This window comes from Anguilla anguilla, chromosome 8, assembly GCF_013347855.1.
Source record: "Anguilla anguilla isolate fAngAng1 chromosome 8, fAngAng1.pri, whole genome shotgun sequence".
NCBI classification, from domain to species: Eukaryota; Metazoa; Chordata; class Actinopteri; order Anguilliformes; family Anguillidae; genus Anguilla; species Anguilla anguilla.
The window spans coordinates 25781426-25797142 of record NC_049208.1 but is presented as its reverse complement, the minus strand read 5'-3'; the positions used below and the strand labels follow the sequence as shown (position 1 = coordinate 25797142).

Genomic DNA, 15717 nt, shown 5'->3' with positions numbered 1-15717 from the left:
AGGAACACGCACAAATCAGCCCTCGTTTACGTTAAGTAAACTTTATATGATCTGTTCAACTCTGCTATCTGACGTATTTCACTACAGAACACGGTCTTTAAAAGTAGACAAGAAGCAGATATTCGGTGTGAAAGGCCTGCGTGATATAACAAATTAAATCATACGCGAGACCTAACAAACATCAGATACTTGGCAACACTACCCAGCGTAACACAATTCTCATTGCAAACCATCCAGCAAAACCATTAGAATAAACGTAATAACGCACATCAATGGCTTATGCCAGATCGCACAAGAACACTGTAATTCACACTATATTCAGGGATATTCCACAATATCTGGACGCTGTCAATGGCGACGGATCTTAATCCATCAAAATATATTTATTCGTAGTGCTAATCATAGACTATATAACCAGCAATGCTACAAATGCGCGTGGCCCTATGCACATCCGGGTCGTGAACAAAATCTGATGCAAGAGACTGACCCGACTAAAAGAGGAAATCATTATTTAGCGCCGCCTGGTGAATGAGTTACCTCATGTGACGCCTTGGTTTTTTCTTTCCGTTCTGTTGATCAAAAACTCCCAGGTGTAATGAGCCAATTGAATTATTCAGTTGATCGCTTTTATAGCCACACAGAAGCCCCTAAATATCCTGAAAACGTATTGTAACGTCTGCAGTGTATAACATATCTGCTTCTTTGATGTTTGAATATAGAAAGGACTCTGTCTGTAGCTGTGGTTACCATATTTTTATACGTAAAAATCTATGATTGAGACCCATTGCTGGGTTGTGAGAAACAAGTTAAAATGGGTTGTTGATATTGTGAAGTTATACATTCACACATAGTAAACACCACATCTCATATGCATAGCAATAGTTACAGAGTACATGTAACCGTTAGGCCTAATCTGGGCTTGTTACAGAAAAATGTAAAAAGACTGCCCTACAGGAATAAACAATGACAATGCATAAAGTGAGATTTTCATAAGTATGATTTATTAAAACAAAATCATCTCTAAAGGCACACCAGAATTGTGGCAGTGCAAGATTTCCTGAACATTTGAGGTGTCTCCTGGTTTTTAATGAGTTTGTTTGTATTTTAATTACAGACTTTTGTACATTTGTCTCATGTACATACAGCTAGATTTTTACCTTGCTGTTTGTAAAACTAACACATAAAAAGTTGTGTCAACAGTAAAAAGTTAAAATGTCCATACAAACTGATTTTTCCCAGCATTCTTTGTCCAGAGTTGGATTTGGGACATCCATTTAATCCATTTAATGAATGTCTGGATAGATTGGAATGTAATATAAAATAAAACGTTTGGAAATTATTATTATTTTTTTTTTTTTTTACAATCTTCAGTGTAGCACATCCAATAATATTGTATGAGTTTCATAAGTTTACTATAAAATGTTCACTCTGAACACATGTACCTTGTATTTGGCTTTCAATATTTCTAAAAACTTGTTTCATAGAATGTTCCCATATACCCATAACTACTTAAAACAAAAAGTAAACACATTGCATAAATACAGATTAAGATTTGATTTGATTAATACACGTAAAAACACAAGTACCATCAGTTACTGTCTAATATCCAGAAAACTGAGCTTTTACACCACTGTGACACTGTAGCAGCAATTCTGAAACTTTGTTACCAGGAGCTCAACGGGCAACCCAGGCCCAAAATGGTATTCTTCTTTTTTTTTTCTAAATCTATGGAATATCATATTAAGTTATATCATATTAAGTGATGACCAGCTCTCATTCTCAATTTACATTAAATACTCAGCAGTAAGTCCTTCAGTTGCATGAACTTGAGGATGAGTATGTTGCTACATAAAAAAAAGTTGCACGTTAATATCAGATTACTTTCTTGTACCGGGCCCTGATTCCTTTCTGCATGGCCAGTACATGGGAACCACTGCACCATGACAGGAAGTTCCATCACTGCAATGGTGCTTGATTATTTAAAAAAACATACAGTATTCAAAACCATCACAAAATATTTCAAACAGTAGGCAAGCAATGGCATATTTTGTGTGTTGTTGTGTCTGTTTTTGTGAATGTGAATGAGCGGTGTGGGTTTGAATGAATGTGTGTAAAAAACCTACAGAATTGAAAACAATCACATAATTTAAACAGTAGACATGCAGTGACATAATTAGCGGTGGATTATGTGACAAAATATATGAAATCTGTTTAACACTGTCAGACTGCATCCAACCCCATGTGGAGGATGTTTACATATGACCCCCATTTCAATCTTCTATTTGCTTCAGGTCAGGCTTGTTTCTATGAAAGTATGGCCATATGTGTTTGTATTATTGTGTTTGTATCTGTGAATGTGGATGAGTGTGTGGAATGGATTTGTGTCAATGTCTGTAAAAATGTATAGTATTTCAAACCATCACAGAATTATTTAAATAGTAGGCAACAGTGGCATATTTTGTCAAATCATGCAATAAAATGGATAAAAATCTGTACAACACGGTCAGACTGACAGTCTAATACTGGCTCAAACCCAAAACGAAGGGTGTCTCCACTTCAGTCCCGTTTCAGTCCTCCATTTGCTTCGGGTCAGGCGTTTTCATACACCCGTCCATCTGGCTGCTCACTCTCTGTCTCACTTTCAAATTCCTCATCCTCCAAAGCCCACTTCTGGATCTTTCCGCTGCCAAAGAGGGTGAAGATGAGGGCTCCGCATGCACTCACCCCTGCCGACAAATAGAAGACACTCCTCCACCCAGTCAAGGAGTGCTGTGAAAGGGAGGGGGTAAAAGACAAGAAATCTGTTTATGCTACAAATTCTCGCACACCTAATTTCAACCTACAATGTCTTATGCAGATCATTGTATGGTCTTTTTATGTCACCTTGCATAAATTATGTCAGAAAACATGTTCCTGGACTTCCTGTCTGACTTGATGGATGATGACAGTGCAATACAGCATTGGTGGAATAAATGTAGGGTTAACAAAATAACACTAAACAATGAAAATGATATTTAAATAGAGAGGGAAAGGGAGACATATAGAGAGTGAGAGAAAGAGAGAACTGGCTTGACGGTAGGTGTACTTGATTAAGAGGAGTCATGGAAATAATTAGCAATTGGCAGTACCAACACAGAGCCAGTAAGACTAGGTCTAGTGGGCTGCAAAATGAGCACTTACATCTCTTGTGAGGTAGCCCATGACGATGGGAGCTAGAACCCCTGGGATGGTCCCAAAAGTGTTAGTGATGCCCAACAGCACGCCTGCGTATCTGAGTGGGAGAGAGTGTGGAGCCGAAGGGGGTTGAGACAGGGCAGGTACAGAGAGCAAACACAGACGAAAGTACATTCTTGGGACATGGAGACCCAAGTGTGAGAGAGAGAAAGGCCAACTAAACAATTACAGCAGTACAGAAATAAATGTACAATACATACGTGCTTTGGCCATATAATATTTTTTTCATTCCAATAAAACCATGCTGAAGTTTTTTTAGAGAGAGACAGAGAAAGTGTGCTGACAAAGAGAAGTGCAGACAGAGATACAGACACACAGTCAGGCAAAACAACTTAAGATAAACGAGACTGACACGGCTGGACAGCTAAAACAGGCACCTGACGCACAGGCAGGCCCCTGTTACCCTGGTTACAGCACACGCATACCGGGGAGCGATGTCGATCTGGTTAATGAAGACTCCGGCTGCACTAGTGCCCCCTAGACTGGTGGAGAGCGTGAGGAAGGTCACAGCGAGCACACCACTGCACCCAACGAAGCCCACGGCAACCAGGAACACAGCGGGCAGGAGGAGACCTGAGCGATAGATACATGTGACTAAATTAGAATGTTATACTGATGGAACTGATGAAATTATCAATGGCAAAGTTTACACATTACACCGAGGCTTCATTTGGCAGAAAGGTACTGGTTTTTAAAATAAAATCAGACAGTAAGAGATAAGAGGTGGGTACTACTTGGCTAAGGTGGATGAGACGCCTTACCCGAATGGTAAAACTCAAGGTACAAAGGTAGATAAACAAGACCAGGACAAAACCTAGTATATGGCTGGACCGGCCGACCAATGGTGTGACTTCATAACTCGGCCGACCAATGGTGTAACTTCATCACTCACTCAGTCACTCAGTCACAGACATTCGCGTTTGTAGGGCTGGCCCTGCTGCTGCGGTCCAGCCAAAAAGGCATTCAATAAAACAAAGGATTCCATTACATTATTGTATAAATATATAATATAAATCTTGGTTCTTTAATTTTATCTGTCCCCCCCCTTATCCACACTCTGTAGTCCTCCAGTCCATCCACCTTGCCTGTGAGAGTGAAAATCTTGCGGGCTGCAGTGACACTCAGCAGCTTCCTCTCCAGGAGGTGGTCTGCTAGTACGCCTGACGTCACAGCACACAGCCAAGCACCTAGATATGGCAAAGCAGACAGGAACCCATTCTAGAGAGAGAGAAAGAGATAGAAAGGGAGAAAATGGACAGAAAAGGAGAAGAAACGACAGCCAATATCCACCCCTTTAAACATGAGACGGGAGGGGATTTTCACATATACAGACGGGTGACAAATTAAAGGAAAAAACAAAAATTCATAATGGCATCATGCAGTACACATGTATGGAAGCATCTACATTCGTTATGTTTCTCCTCTCATTTATTCAGGTTTTTCCTTTGTCACCCATTTGTACATTCAACAGTAAAATGGTTTGAGATACAATCTCTCATTTCCCCATTATCCTCCTTATGTCCTCTCCCCCTTTCTCTCTCTCCTGTAGGCATTTATCCCTCCCTCCCTGCTTCCTTCCCTTCTCTCTCGTCCTCTCGTCCTCACCTGCCGGAGGTCAAAGTGCAGCACTGTGTCCATGTAGGTGGGCAGTGAGGTCAGTAGTGTGTAGTATGCCCAGTTGGAACACATCTGCGAGAGAATGATTGCCCACAAGGGAACAGAGAGCATCATGGGCTTGAAGGGAACTGACCAACCATGGGTACCACCCTGTGGCAGAAAAAAGGAGAGAGAGGATGAGGAGTTAGTACAATAACTTGGTGTTCTGTTGACAGATAAATATTTTTTATTTTCTTTTAATAATTGACTGCCCAACACAGGGCTGTGTATATCTAATTCCCACCGCATTTTGGAAAGTCCAGTTATGTCCCAACAGCATTCACGGGTATACTCCACTGCACGGGACCCGTGGAAGAGACACACAGCTTTCCTATGAAATACGTGGCTCGTCCACCTGTTTTTACACGCAGCACTGCCGAACCTGCGCAATCGCCCAGCAGGATTGCCAGCTGAACACAGACCAACTGAACTCACCCATACCCTGGGCAAAGGAATAGCCAATTGCTTGTCAGCCCCAGTAGATTTACCTAAATCTGCTAGTACAGGCACAACCCGGATTTGTGAGGCACATCTACGCACCACAGAATGAGTCAACCAAATGAGTCACCCAGAATCAGACGTGTTACCTGAGACCCAATGGAACTGATGATGTAATCTCTCTCATGATCGCTGATTCGTGGATGAGAGCGAGGATGATCTGACGCACAGATGAACCAGAACAGTCCCCACAGACAACCAGCACCCCCTGGTGGGTAAAGAAGTGTTGTAAGACCAGGATGGCTGGGTCTGTGGTGTGTTTATGAATATGTTGTTTAAAGGTCAGTCCTCACATGATCTGCGTGACATCACTGTGATTAGCGTGCTTTATTTATAGAGTTATTAAGCTTAACCCTTTAGGGTGTGAGATCACAAATATGTGATGAGAAGGTTCTTAACTGAACTTTCAAAAGCTGATGTAACAATCACTTCTGGTAATTGAAAGCAATGGAGTTGTAAAACACGGACATAATTTTGAAAAAAATATTCCAAAAAACTGACTTAAAAAGCTAAAAATACAAAGAAATACAAAACTGTACTGCTCAACAGAAACATTTGGAACAGAGTTGTTGTGTGTGTGTGTCTGTGCGAGTGTGAGGATGTGTGCATTCGTATAAATGCATGCGTCTTTGTAGGACTGTAGGAGTGTGTGTGTGTGTGTGCGTGCACAAGTTTGTATGAAGGTGTATGTGTTATTGTGTTTGCGAATGTGAATCAATGGGTTTGAGTGAATGTGCGTATGAGCGCGTATGTTTGTGTGTACGTATGTATGTGTGTGTGTGTGTGTGTATGTGTGTGTGTGTGTGTGTGTGTGTGTGTGTGTGTGTGTGGATGTCTGTGTGTGTGTATGTTTGCTGGTATGCATCTCACCACAGCAGTAGAAGACGGCTGGCCAGCCCAATGTGTGGCAGATGAAGCCCGTGAGGGGAAGAGCCATGAAGGCACCAAAATTTGCCCCCGCTCCTGAAAAAGTAATGAGGCGCGACCTCTCCAGGGGCGGAGCCCAGCAAGCCCACATTGCCATCATCGCTGGGAACGTCACACCCTGATAAACGCACATGAGGAACGTACATTTCGGAATAGGTGTGAAACACTACCGCGAACTCCACATTAAAAGCAGCCTTACCTCGCCGAAGCCTTCCAGCATCCGCAGGGCGAAGAGCCAGTAGACGCCAAGCTCAGCAGCCAGAGGGGTGAGGAGGGTGAGGGCCGCCGTGCCCACAACCCCTCCACCCATGAAGATCCGCCCCCCGAGACGCCCAGCCAGGTACCCCCCTGGTATCTGGGTCAGCAGGTACCCGAAAAAGAAAGCCCCTAGCAGGTAGCCCTGAGTGTCTGTGTCCCACGAGTACTGAGGGATCTGAGAGATGGAGAAAGAGAGGAAGGGAAAAAAGCGGGAGAAGGATGGAGGGACTTCTGTTTATTTAAAAACAATTATTTAGAAAACACATACACGTCTCATACTCATATGTGTGTGTGTGTGTGCTGCAGAACTGTTCCTCACCCCATCTTGTTGCGCTGAAGTGCTGCTGTTGTAGCCAGACGGAGGGGCTGGGCACACGTGCACAAGGGAGTGGTTGGTGGAGGGATGGACACTGGTGCTGTTGACCATTGCAACCATGGCGACGCTAAGGTTGACACGCAGTCCATAGACTACAGCGAAGCCGAAGAACATCAGGGTGGCCAGGTTGCAGCGAGCAGAGCAGCACTGTGGGGGCACTGCTGAACATTACAAAAACACAGCCAAGCCCCAGCCACACTGAGTATCCATTACCAATGAAATACATGCAAATAACTCCATTTAAAATGAATGCAGATGGTCTCACCACTGCTACCACTATAAAAATGACTGACATTGATAATGATATCTGTTGTTAGAATCACCTTTTCAGTGTTTCTTTTTTTTAATAAAGCCTTCCAATTATATAATATATTGATCAATATTATCAATATTCTTTGACGTGTAAGTCTGATGTGATTGTTTTTGTTACAGTAATCATTCTCAATCTAACTAGGCCAAGACACTCACTGAAAAATGAGAACCAAGAAGAATGAAATTAAGGTGCACTTGACGTCCGCTTGATACATAAGGGCAAGCGATCATACTGGGAACTACAGCCTCACATTAAAACTCAAAGAGAAGCAAGGCAATTGCACAAGGACACACCTGTTTCTGGCGCTTTCTCAAGCAGAGGCACGTCTTGGTCATCTTGGTCACTGGGAGCAGAGTTAATTGAGCGCCACTGGTTTCGTGCCATGACAACCCTGTCAGACAAGTGCACCACGCACATACACAGAAACACGCAGTTACAACAGATGAGTGATGCCCGTCAATTTACGAGGAAATGTGCGTTGAATGAGTCTTAGGGCCTCATATATGACCTTTAGCACGTGCAAAATCAATAACATGACCAATGATTGGCCATGTTATTGGTTTTGCATCAACCATTGGCTGTGTTATTACTTTTGTGTGTGCTAAAGTTTTTGATAAAGGACTAGTAAATCGGGCCCTTGGACTTTATTCCATATTGTCAAACTCTCAGACTAGACCTGAGACTGACTGACTACTCGGTATGAAAAACAAGGTTTGCTAGCAAGGTCATCTAAGCAAAACAGTGATAAATCAAGCACTCAGTGTGTATTATGTAAGAAATTATAATGCACGGCTGCGATGTTGAAAAGTTGACTAAATTTAATTTGGTATCCAAACAGTTACAACAAGATAGTCAGTGATTACTGCAAAGCATCACACCAGTCTTAGAGTACCATATCCGAGTCCTTTGTTCTCAAAGGTAGGAAAGAGAAATGTGTACTCAACATCAGATATCTATGCCTTGATGTCTTGGCTTGTTAACTGAATTGACTAACCTCTGCTGCCTGCTGGTTAGTGGGGAGGTTCTACACAATCATCTGCCAGAGGTCTAGCCAGGTAGCGGCCAATTATGTCCCATGATCTAATTAAGTGATAGTGGGGCTTGCCTGTGTCTATGACAGAATATGATGAAGACCACAATCTAAAAAAAGTAGTAGTAATAATAAAAAACTATAACATAAAGTGTGTGTTTACGTATGTGTGCATGAGTGCGGGTCGGTGTTGGAGCTGTGGACATGAGGGGGTGTGTGTGTAAACGGAGGATGGGCATAAGATGGCTTTTGATTGTAACACATTTTGTCGGGGAAGTAAACCATGCCTGGAGGATAGCTAGCAGGGAGGCAGACAACAAGGCCGATGACATTCCTGGAGTTCCACAGTGCTCATATACTCACTGCATCGACCCTAAGAAGCCAGGTCTCCCGACTACTACACTCATATCCTACATGAAGAGAAATACAGTAGTCCATACACCAACCGAAGTGTCACTTCTAGAAAACCAAGACCTTGACAAACTAGTGTCAGACCATTAGCAGGGTCTCTCTCATCTCCAACGTAAAGAGAATGGCAAGTAGTGACGTTGCTTTAACAATGCATATTTACAGTTAAGCCCAAAATTATTCATACCCATGCCAAATTTTGAGTTTGAAGTTGGCTCTCACAAAAACTTGAAACCTAATCATCCCCTGATTTAATTGGCTAAAAAAAAATTTCTCTCCCTTCAGTGGAGCTGCTCGGTGGCCAACAATAGAGGATTGTGGTTGTACTGGGCAGCTCCCTGGTGTGAATGTGTATGAGTGTGGAGCAGGGGGTTGCTGCAAAAGAGTATCCGTGCTCAGCGAACCTACCCTGGGTAAATAAAGGTTAAATAAAAAATGCTAATAAACCTATTGAGTGGAAAAGAAAGGGCTGAAGCAAACATTGGCCCATAGGAAGATTTGTGTGAAGCGGGGCCATTGTGGAAGTACGTCAATATTGACACGTAGGTCTAAGGTAAGGTGCGCCCTTAAACTGGACCATTATTAGTGGGAAAGGACTGCTGACTGTGTGTGGCTGATGACAGCCGGAAGACACAGACAGAAGCGCTTCTGCTGACAAAGCTAAAACCAAAACAAAGACCACGGTCAGCATGGTGAGGCTTTTTGCTCTGGCAGTGGACAGCAGGCTTAAAATACTTTACATCATATTAATTTGGCAGATGCTTTTATCCGAAGCGACGTACAAGAAGTGCACAGCGAAGGTCATTGGAACAACACAACTTTGAAGACAGTACGGAGCATGCAAGACTGCATCCATACACACACACACACTCACTCACAAGGGAGGTATCAGAAAATCATATTTACATATCTGCAGGACATTAAGATTACAAATAACCATTGTGTCTGCATGTCAGCCTGCCAGTGATCACCGTTCTTCTGAGTGGACCATCATGGATGGTCCAGCAAACTATGGACACACACATTGTTTAATATTTCTCGATATTTGCCCTGTCTGCCTGGTGTATATGTGCATCATGTGATAATCATTTACTCCCATTAGTAAATCGCACTTGACTGGAAACACAGAATGCAGTAATTTCTCACTCATTGGAGTTATTACATTAACCGACAAGACGAAAACGGTGGGCACCTTCACAACTTCGAGACCAAAAATAAAAATTAAAGTGGCACAAATTAATTCTAATATACAAAAGCCTGTTTCCAGGGACACTTTCTGCATTGTGTTACAAAAAAGAGACCGTCATACATAAAATAACATTGTACATGTGCCAGAGTGAGGAATGGCTGTGTGACTATTGTGTTTTTTTAAATTTTGTTTATTAAAATATTTATTAACCAAAGTAAGTGATATGAATATCGCTGAAAATGTACGTGTCCCGACACTGCGTAGTGAAACAGTATTTATAAAAAGTAGTGTTGGAAGAATGGTGAGAATCATTCAAAACTAGCTTAGTTAACTAACATAGTTATATGGCAATCTATCGATCTGGAAACAAATCGCACAACTATTCTTAAGTACAAGACAAACAAAATAAACTTCCTTACGTTCATAACACAGCAAGCAAGTTACGCAATTCTATTTGGTAATTTAGCTAGACGGTTGGCTACCGGTTTGTATTTCATTGTACTGTAAACCGAATTATAATGAAGTGGTTCACCGGACAAACAGAGAGAACAGATTCGTGTCTACATAACCATCTTGCATACGACTCTACCTGATACTGCTAGTCGACTGGTCCAGTCGATCGATCAGGGTCAAACAGATGTATAACTGGCGTCAGATCGTCCTCATCGCTCTGCAAACCGACTCTAGAGATACAAGTCAGAAACATTGTTTCAAGCAACAGAGCAGTAAGGAAATTACGTGGCACTCGACGGTCACGTGACACGGAAGCATCTACCTTGAAACTCTACTGCTAAACCTTCTAGGCATGTCTTAGAAATGGTACGTTTGATATTAACACTGTAAATCAGAGCAAATAACGTGTTGCTTGCTTGGCATTTATTTTTGCAAAGCACTTGTGTAATTCATGACGGCAAAGATTAATTTAATACCAATCATTGTTAACTACCTGTCGTGTCTAACTAACGAGAGCTAGCTATATATTCGGGCTAGCTAGCTCCACGACTTTTCCTGGGCTTGGTGTTCAGTTAGTTATTATTTTGCCCCGGCAAAAAATGCGCAGAAACTGGGTTAAGCTTCCAACGCATCTTAAGCGTTTAATTCGTCATTGATATGTTTGTGAACACATGACGCCCGCTTCCTTCTTTTCTGGCTCCATTTTTTGTCACATGATTTACCAACTGATGTGAATTTGTGTGTGCCTGTCTTTCCACAAGCATTTTCAGAGAAAGCCTTCAAACATGACATCCTCGTCTCTCCTGCGCTTTTTCTTCGGAGCGGCCCCCCTGTTGCTCGTTATCTTCGGTTCGGCTTGGGGATCCAACACAACCACTCCGCTTGTTATGTGGCACGGAATGGGTGAGAATTAAGAACGGCCTAATTTATAATCCGTACCTTTCTGTTGCGACAAGTCGTCTTGAATGAATAGAAGAGATGTAAATAAAACTTAGGCTATACAAAAACGATAATGAAATTAGTTTGATATATACTGAAGAACGAAAAGCAAAGATGACGTGAAGTTGATTTTTTAAGAATGTTTAGAGTGATTACTGTAAGCTTTAACAAGGAAGTTAGTCTTCTTTCTCTTTAGTGGGAGAGAGGCTTTGACGTCACTTTCACTTATAAGTTTTGGGGAACATTCGCAGCACAACAGGGCTCTGTTTTGTTTCTATTTCTGGTATGTGGGTGTAGGGGACAGCTGCTGTAACCCATTGAGCATGGGTGGCATAAAGAAAATGGTTGAAGAGGAGGTGCCTGGAATCTACGTTCTGTCGCTGAAGATAGGCGAAACCATTATTCAGGTGCCACAGAGCTTCTTGTTTTAGGTCTTGAATGAAGACCAAGATTGCTTAATTAGTGGAATAAAGTGTTATCAAGCTGGGCTGAGCTTTTTTCGTATCTGGTTGGACACTCCTGCCCTTCTCTTTTGACTGAAAATACCCACTGGCTTCCCTACAATAACGTTACTTTCACCCCTTACTCCTGCCACACTAATCCTCTTGCAATCTCTTGACTTGTCCCAAAACAGAGCTGCCCAATCCTGACCCGGGACATCTACAGTTCTTTAGGTTTCTATTTCAACACTAATTTGGCACACCTGACTCTTCTAATTAGTATCTCAATGAGACCTCTACCTTTTGAAAATGGTGTGGTTTATTAGGGTTGGTGTGAAAACCTACAGGACTGTAGATCTCCAGGAACAGGATTGGGTAGCCCTGCCCCTAAATAACTACCTTATTGAGACTATGCTTACCCCTCTCACTTTTCCCACACTCTCCTAGCCTCTTTCATCCACATCCAACACTAACCAAGATTTCTTCTGTTTCCCTGTCAGGACACTGAGAACAGCTTCTTCATGGACGTCAATGCTCAGGTGGCGTTTGTGTGTAACCAGCTGTCCCAGGACCCCAAACTGAAGGGGGGTTACAATGCCATGGGGTTCTCCCAGGGAGGCCAGTTCCTGTGAGTTGTGCTTGATTGTGGCCCATTTTAGGAGTCAAAAGCTGTTATGTGAGTGAAGAGATGATAAATTTGTATTAGACACTGTTAGGTCAGCCAGGAGTATTACAGATGTGAGGTTAATGCGATAAAAGGATAGTCTCAACCTTTGGTGTGGAAAAGATTTGTGCAGTTGATTCAGTGGGGACCTTTGGTGATTGGGCATTTGAATACATTACATTACATTACATTACAGGCATTTGGCAGACACTCTTATCCAGAGCGACGTACAACAAAGTGTATAACCATAACCAGGAACAAGTATAAAATGAAGATGTCTCTCGCTCTGTTTGTTCCCTTTTCTTCTCTTCCTCCCTCTATCCATCCAGGAGAGCAGTAGCTCAACGCTGTCCATCTCCCCCCATGAAAACTTTGATCTCAGTTGGGGGGCAGCACCAAGGTAATCACAGCAGAATGGGGGCAGTGGCATGTTGTCCCTCTCTGTGACACTGAGCAACCATCAGGTCTGCTCTATGCTTTCAGGAGTATACGGTCTTCCCCGCTGCCCAGGAGAGAGCTCGCACATCTGTGACTGGATCCGGAAGGAGCTCAACTCTGGGGCCTACACTGACTTTGTGCAGAAACAGTACGTGCTTGCTTTGTGCACGCACGCATGCGCGCGTGTGTGTGTGTGCGCGCGCGTGTGTGTTTTGTAAATGTGAATGTCCTCTCAAATACTCTCTCTTTCTCAGTCTTGTGCAGGCGCAGTACTGGCATGACCCCCTCAATGACGACCTGTACAGAACACACAGCCTCTTCCTCGCTGACATCAACCAAGAACGGGTCTGTCCATCTGTCTTTTTCTATGTCCATTCTCTCTGTCCTTCTGTCCCTTCTTTATGTCATTTGTCTGTCTTTCTGTTCATGTGACCCAGAATCTCTCTCTCACTGCTCATTATCCTGCTTCCAGGGAGTGAATGAGACTTATAAGAAGAACCTACAGTCTTTGGAGAACTTTGTGATGGTGAAGTTCCTGCAGGACCAAATAGTTGACCCAGTAGACTCAGAGGTAGAGAGGAACTGGCCTACCTTATGTTCATATATGAATGATGGACAAATCAGTAGGATTATTGTATAATTATGCCCCTTTCCTTTCTGTCTTTTTATCTCTTTCTCGCTGTCATTCTCAGTGGTTTGGTTTTCTGAAGTCAGGTCAAGCAAAAGAAACTGAGACTCTTCAGGAAAGCACTTTGTATAAAGAGGTAAACAACTATATTTCATTAACGCACGTACGTATGCACATACAACTCTCTATTGTGACCAAACCACAAAAGTCAAAGTTCATTGGAGGACACAAGTAACACAGCACTGTTATAGTAGGGTAGCCATTGTATGACTGGTATATTGGATATGGGTTGAATTTCTTTCTCATGTCCCTAAGACCAGTTTCCCTTTCAGAGATGCCATTTTAGTAGCATTCTTAAGGACTGTATAATTTGCTGTTTAGAGGACTTTTTCCAAAAGACCACCTATTTATCGAAGTGCCATCTGTACCTTGGTAGTCATAGGCCCACATGGAGGCACATTTACTTGCAGGGAGTCACTGGTGGAGGGTAGGGATGTAGGTTTTTGTTTTATAGTAATTATTGCTAAGCCTCTGATCTGCATGCAGAAGAGTTTTTTTGCAAGCATGGGGTAAGATTGCTCACACTACTTAGCTAATAGCTACATGGTAAATGCCGCTGGGAAAACTAGCCTATTCTGTGCTTGCGTAAAGTTGTTTCCCTCCCTTGTAGTCATGGTTTGTTGCATTAGCGATCATATAAAAGCAAGTGTTCTTCATAGTAATTCCTGGTTGTACAATGGCCTTCATGTCTGCTGCCGGTTTGGCTACTTAATGGCAATGTGACGGTGCTCATAGAAGTTTTTTAACGGTGTCTGCTTTTCGGTCACATACTCACAAGACCTACATGTATTCAGTCCCACGCTAACTGGAGCTGTGAGTTTATCAGTCCAGCACCAATAGGACCTGCATTTGCTTTCTGCAGGACCGCCTAGGCCTTGCAGAGATGGACAAGGCAGGGAAGCTGGTGTTCCTGGCTTCAGATGGAGATCACCTGCAGTTCACCAGGGAGTGGTTCAATGCCAAGCTGGTGCCGTACCTTCGCTGAATGTACACAGGGTTGTATTTGGTAGTGGGACAAACTTGGGCACAAACTCAGTGTAATATTCGGCATGTTATGCTTGGACATGCCAGCAGTCCTTAACATACTGGTAACATACTTAAACATGCTTATAGCTCACACATGTTTGCACTGCACTCCTGTTTCTTTAACTGCTGTAATCAATTTAACGCAACTAAATTGGTCTGCTTGTGAAGATGGATGCTCATCTACCTTACTGTGTTGCTCTAAAAAAAAAAAACTAAAAATTGAAAATTTCTTGGTTTAACTGTCTCTACAGAAATGAAAATGAGTAAATATATGAAAGATTTCAAATGATTTTAGATTTTAGTGTTTTATAAAAAAATGAATAGGTAAACTTTGGAAATAAAAGTTGAATGGTCCATTATCAGTTTCTGGGAGTGTGTTTATTATACGAAGCATAAAAACTACAATGTCTTTCATTATCCTCTATACACCAATCTTGTTCAGCTCAGCCCTAAACCAGAAAGTTTATTCCTAAAATATATCACTGAAACATTAATTTTACTGTCACTAAAACTTGGAAGCCGTTTAGATTTAAATACAAATCACCAAACCTGCATCTTTACCATTGGATACCTTTTGCTGCACATACCTTCTGTTACACTCGGAGATGGGCCTGGGGGGAGGGGGGGCACTGGAACGTCCTTCACATGCAGCTGCACAATGTTCTGTCCTGGAGGTTCTTTGCTCAGCTCCACTTAAATGGACCAGTGATTCAATAAAAAAATCTCACAGCTTATAAGGAAGCGGTCAACTTCCTGCGTTTTACATCTACATTTTTGCTTACCGATTTACAGAAGCTTGCCTTTATGTTTACTCCTAGGAAATATTTTATCTGAAAATACACTTGAGATTTTGAGTAAAATTTGTATTTATGCGAAATGTGACTATGCTTTATGCTTTTCAATTACCAATATAATTTGGCTGCTACAACACACACTCACTGCTATTAGAGAGCTTCGCAAGCTTTTAAAATACACCCCATGTCTGATCACCCCACCATTCAGTGGTATATCTTGCTTTTCATTTCTCCATAAAAAGTCATTTGATAATCCATTCCTTTTTTACATTCAGAATACAGATACTGATGGACACAAGGTCTATGAATTATTCTGTTTATTTTTTTTTTGAAGATGTCTTCCTCCAGTACTCATGAACAGGATTTGAATTCAGAATGAGAGTACA

General features: G+C 42.2%; 2 protein-coding genes across 4 annotated transcripts; one reads left to right on the top strand and one right to left on the bottom strand.

The window, feature by feature from the left end:
- Positions 1-979: 979 nt before the first annotated feature.
- On the bottom strand, positions 980-10572 carry si:ch1073-513e17.1 (sialin). Of its 2 annotated transcripts, none has more exons than XM_035428795.1 (11): positions 10479-10572; positions 7556-7653; positions 6893-7110; positions 6515-6748; positions 6259-6433; positions 5478-5596; positions 4840-5001; positions 4320-4452; positions 3660-3807; positions 3181-3271; positions 980-2769 (listed from the first exon to the last, which is right to left on the bottom strand). In XM_035428795.1, the coding sequence occupies exons 2-11, from the start codon at positions 7644-7646 to the stop codon at positions 2590-2592; spliced, it is 1551 nt and encodes a 516-aa protein (XP_035284686.1). In that variant the 5' UTR covers positions 7647-7653; positions 10479-10572; the 3' UTR covers positions 980-2589. The 2 variants fall into 2 exon arrangements, with proteins under 2 accessions (XP_035284686.1, XP_035284687.1); XM_035428796.1 differs by having other exon boundaries at positions 6893-7107.
- A 1-nt stretch (position 10573) lies between these two features.
- On the top strand, positions 10574-14896 carry ppt1 (palmitoyl-protein thioesterase 1 (ceroid-lipofuscinosis, neuronal 1, infantile)). Of its 2 annotated transcripts, XR_004766505.1 has the most exons (11): positions 10574-10708; positions 11104-11245; positions 11579-11688; positions 12222-12349; positions 12715-12785; positions 12869-12971; positions 13078-13168; positions 13296-13394; positions 13516-13587; positions 14374-14730; positions 14789-14896. XR_004766505.1 is itself a non-coding variant. In XM_035428801.1 (10 exons), exons 1-10 carry the CDS (start codon positions 10706-10708, stop codon positions 14494-14496), a joined length of 942 nt encoding a protein of 313 aa, XP_035284692.1. In that variant the 5' UTR covers positions 10574-10705; the 3' UTR covers positions 14497-14896. The 2 variants fall into 2 exon arrangements, 1 of the variants encoding a protein (XP_035284692.1); XM_035428801.1 differs by having other exon boundaries at positions 14374-14896.
- Positions 14897-15717: the final 821 nt, after the last annotated feature.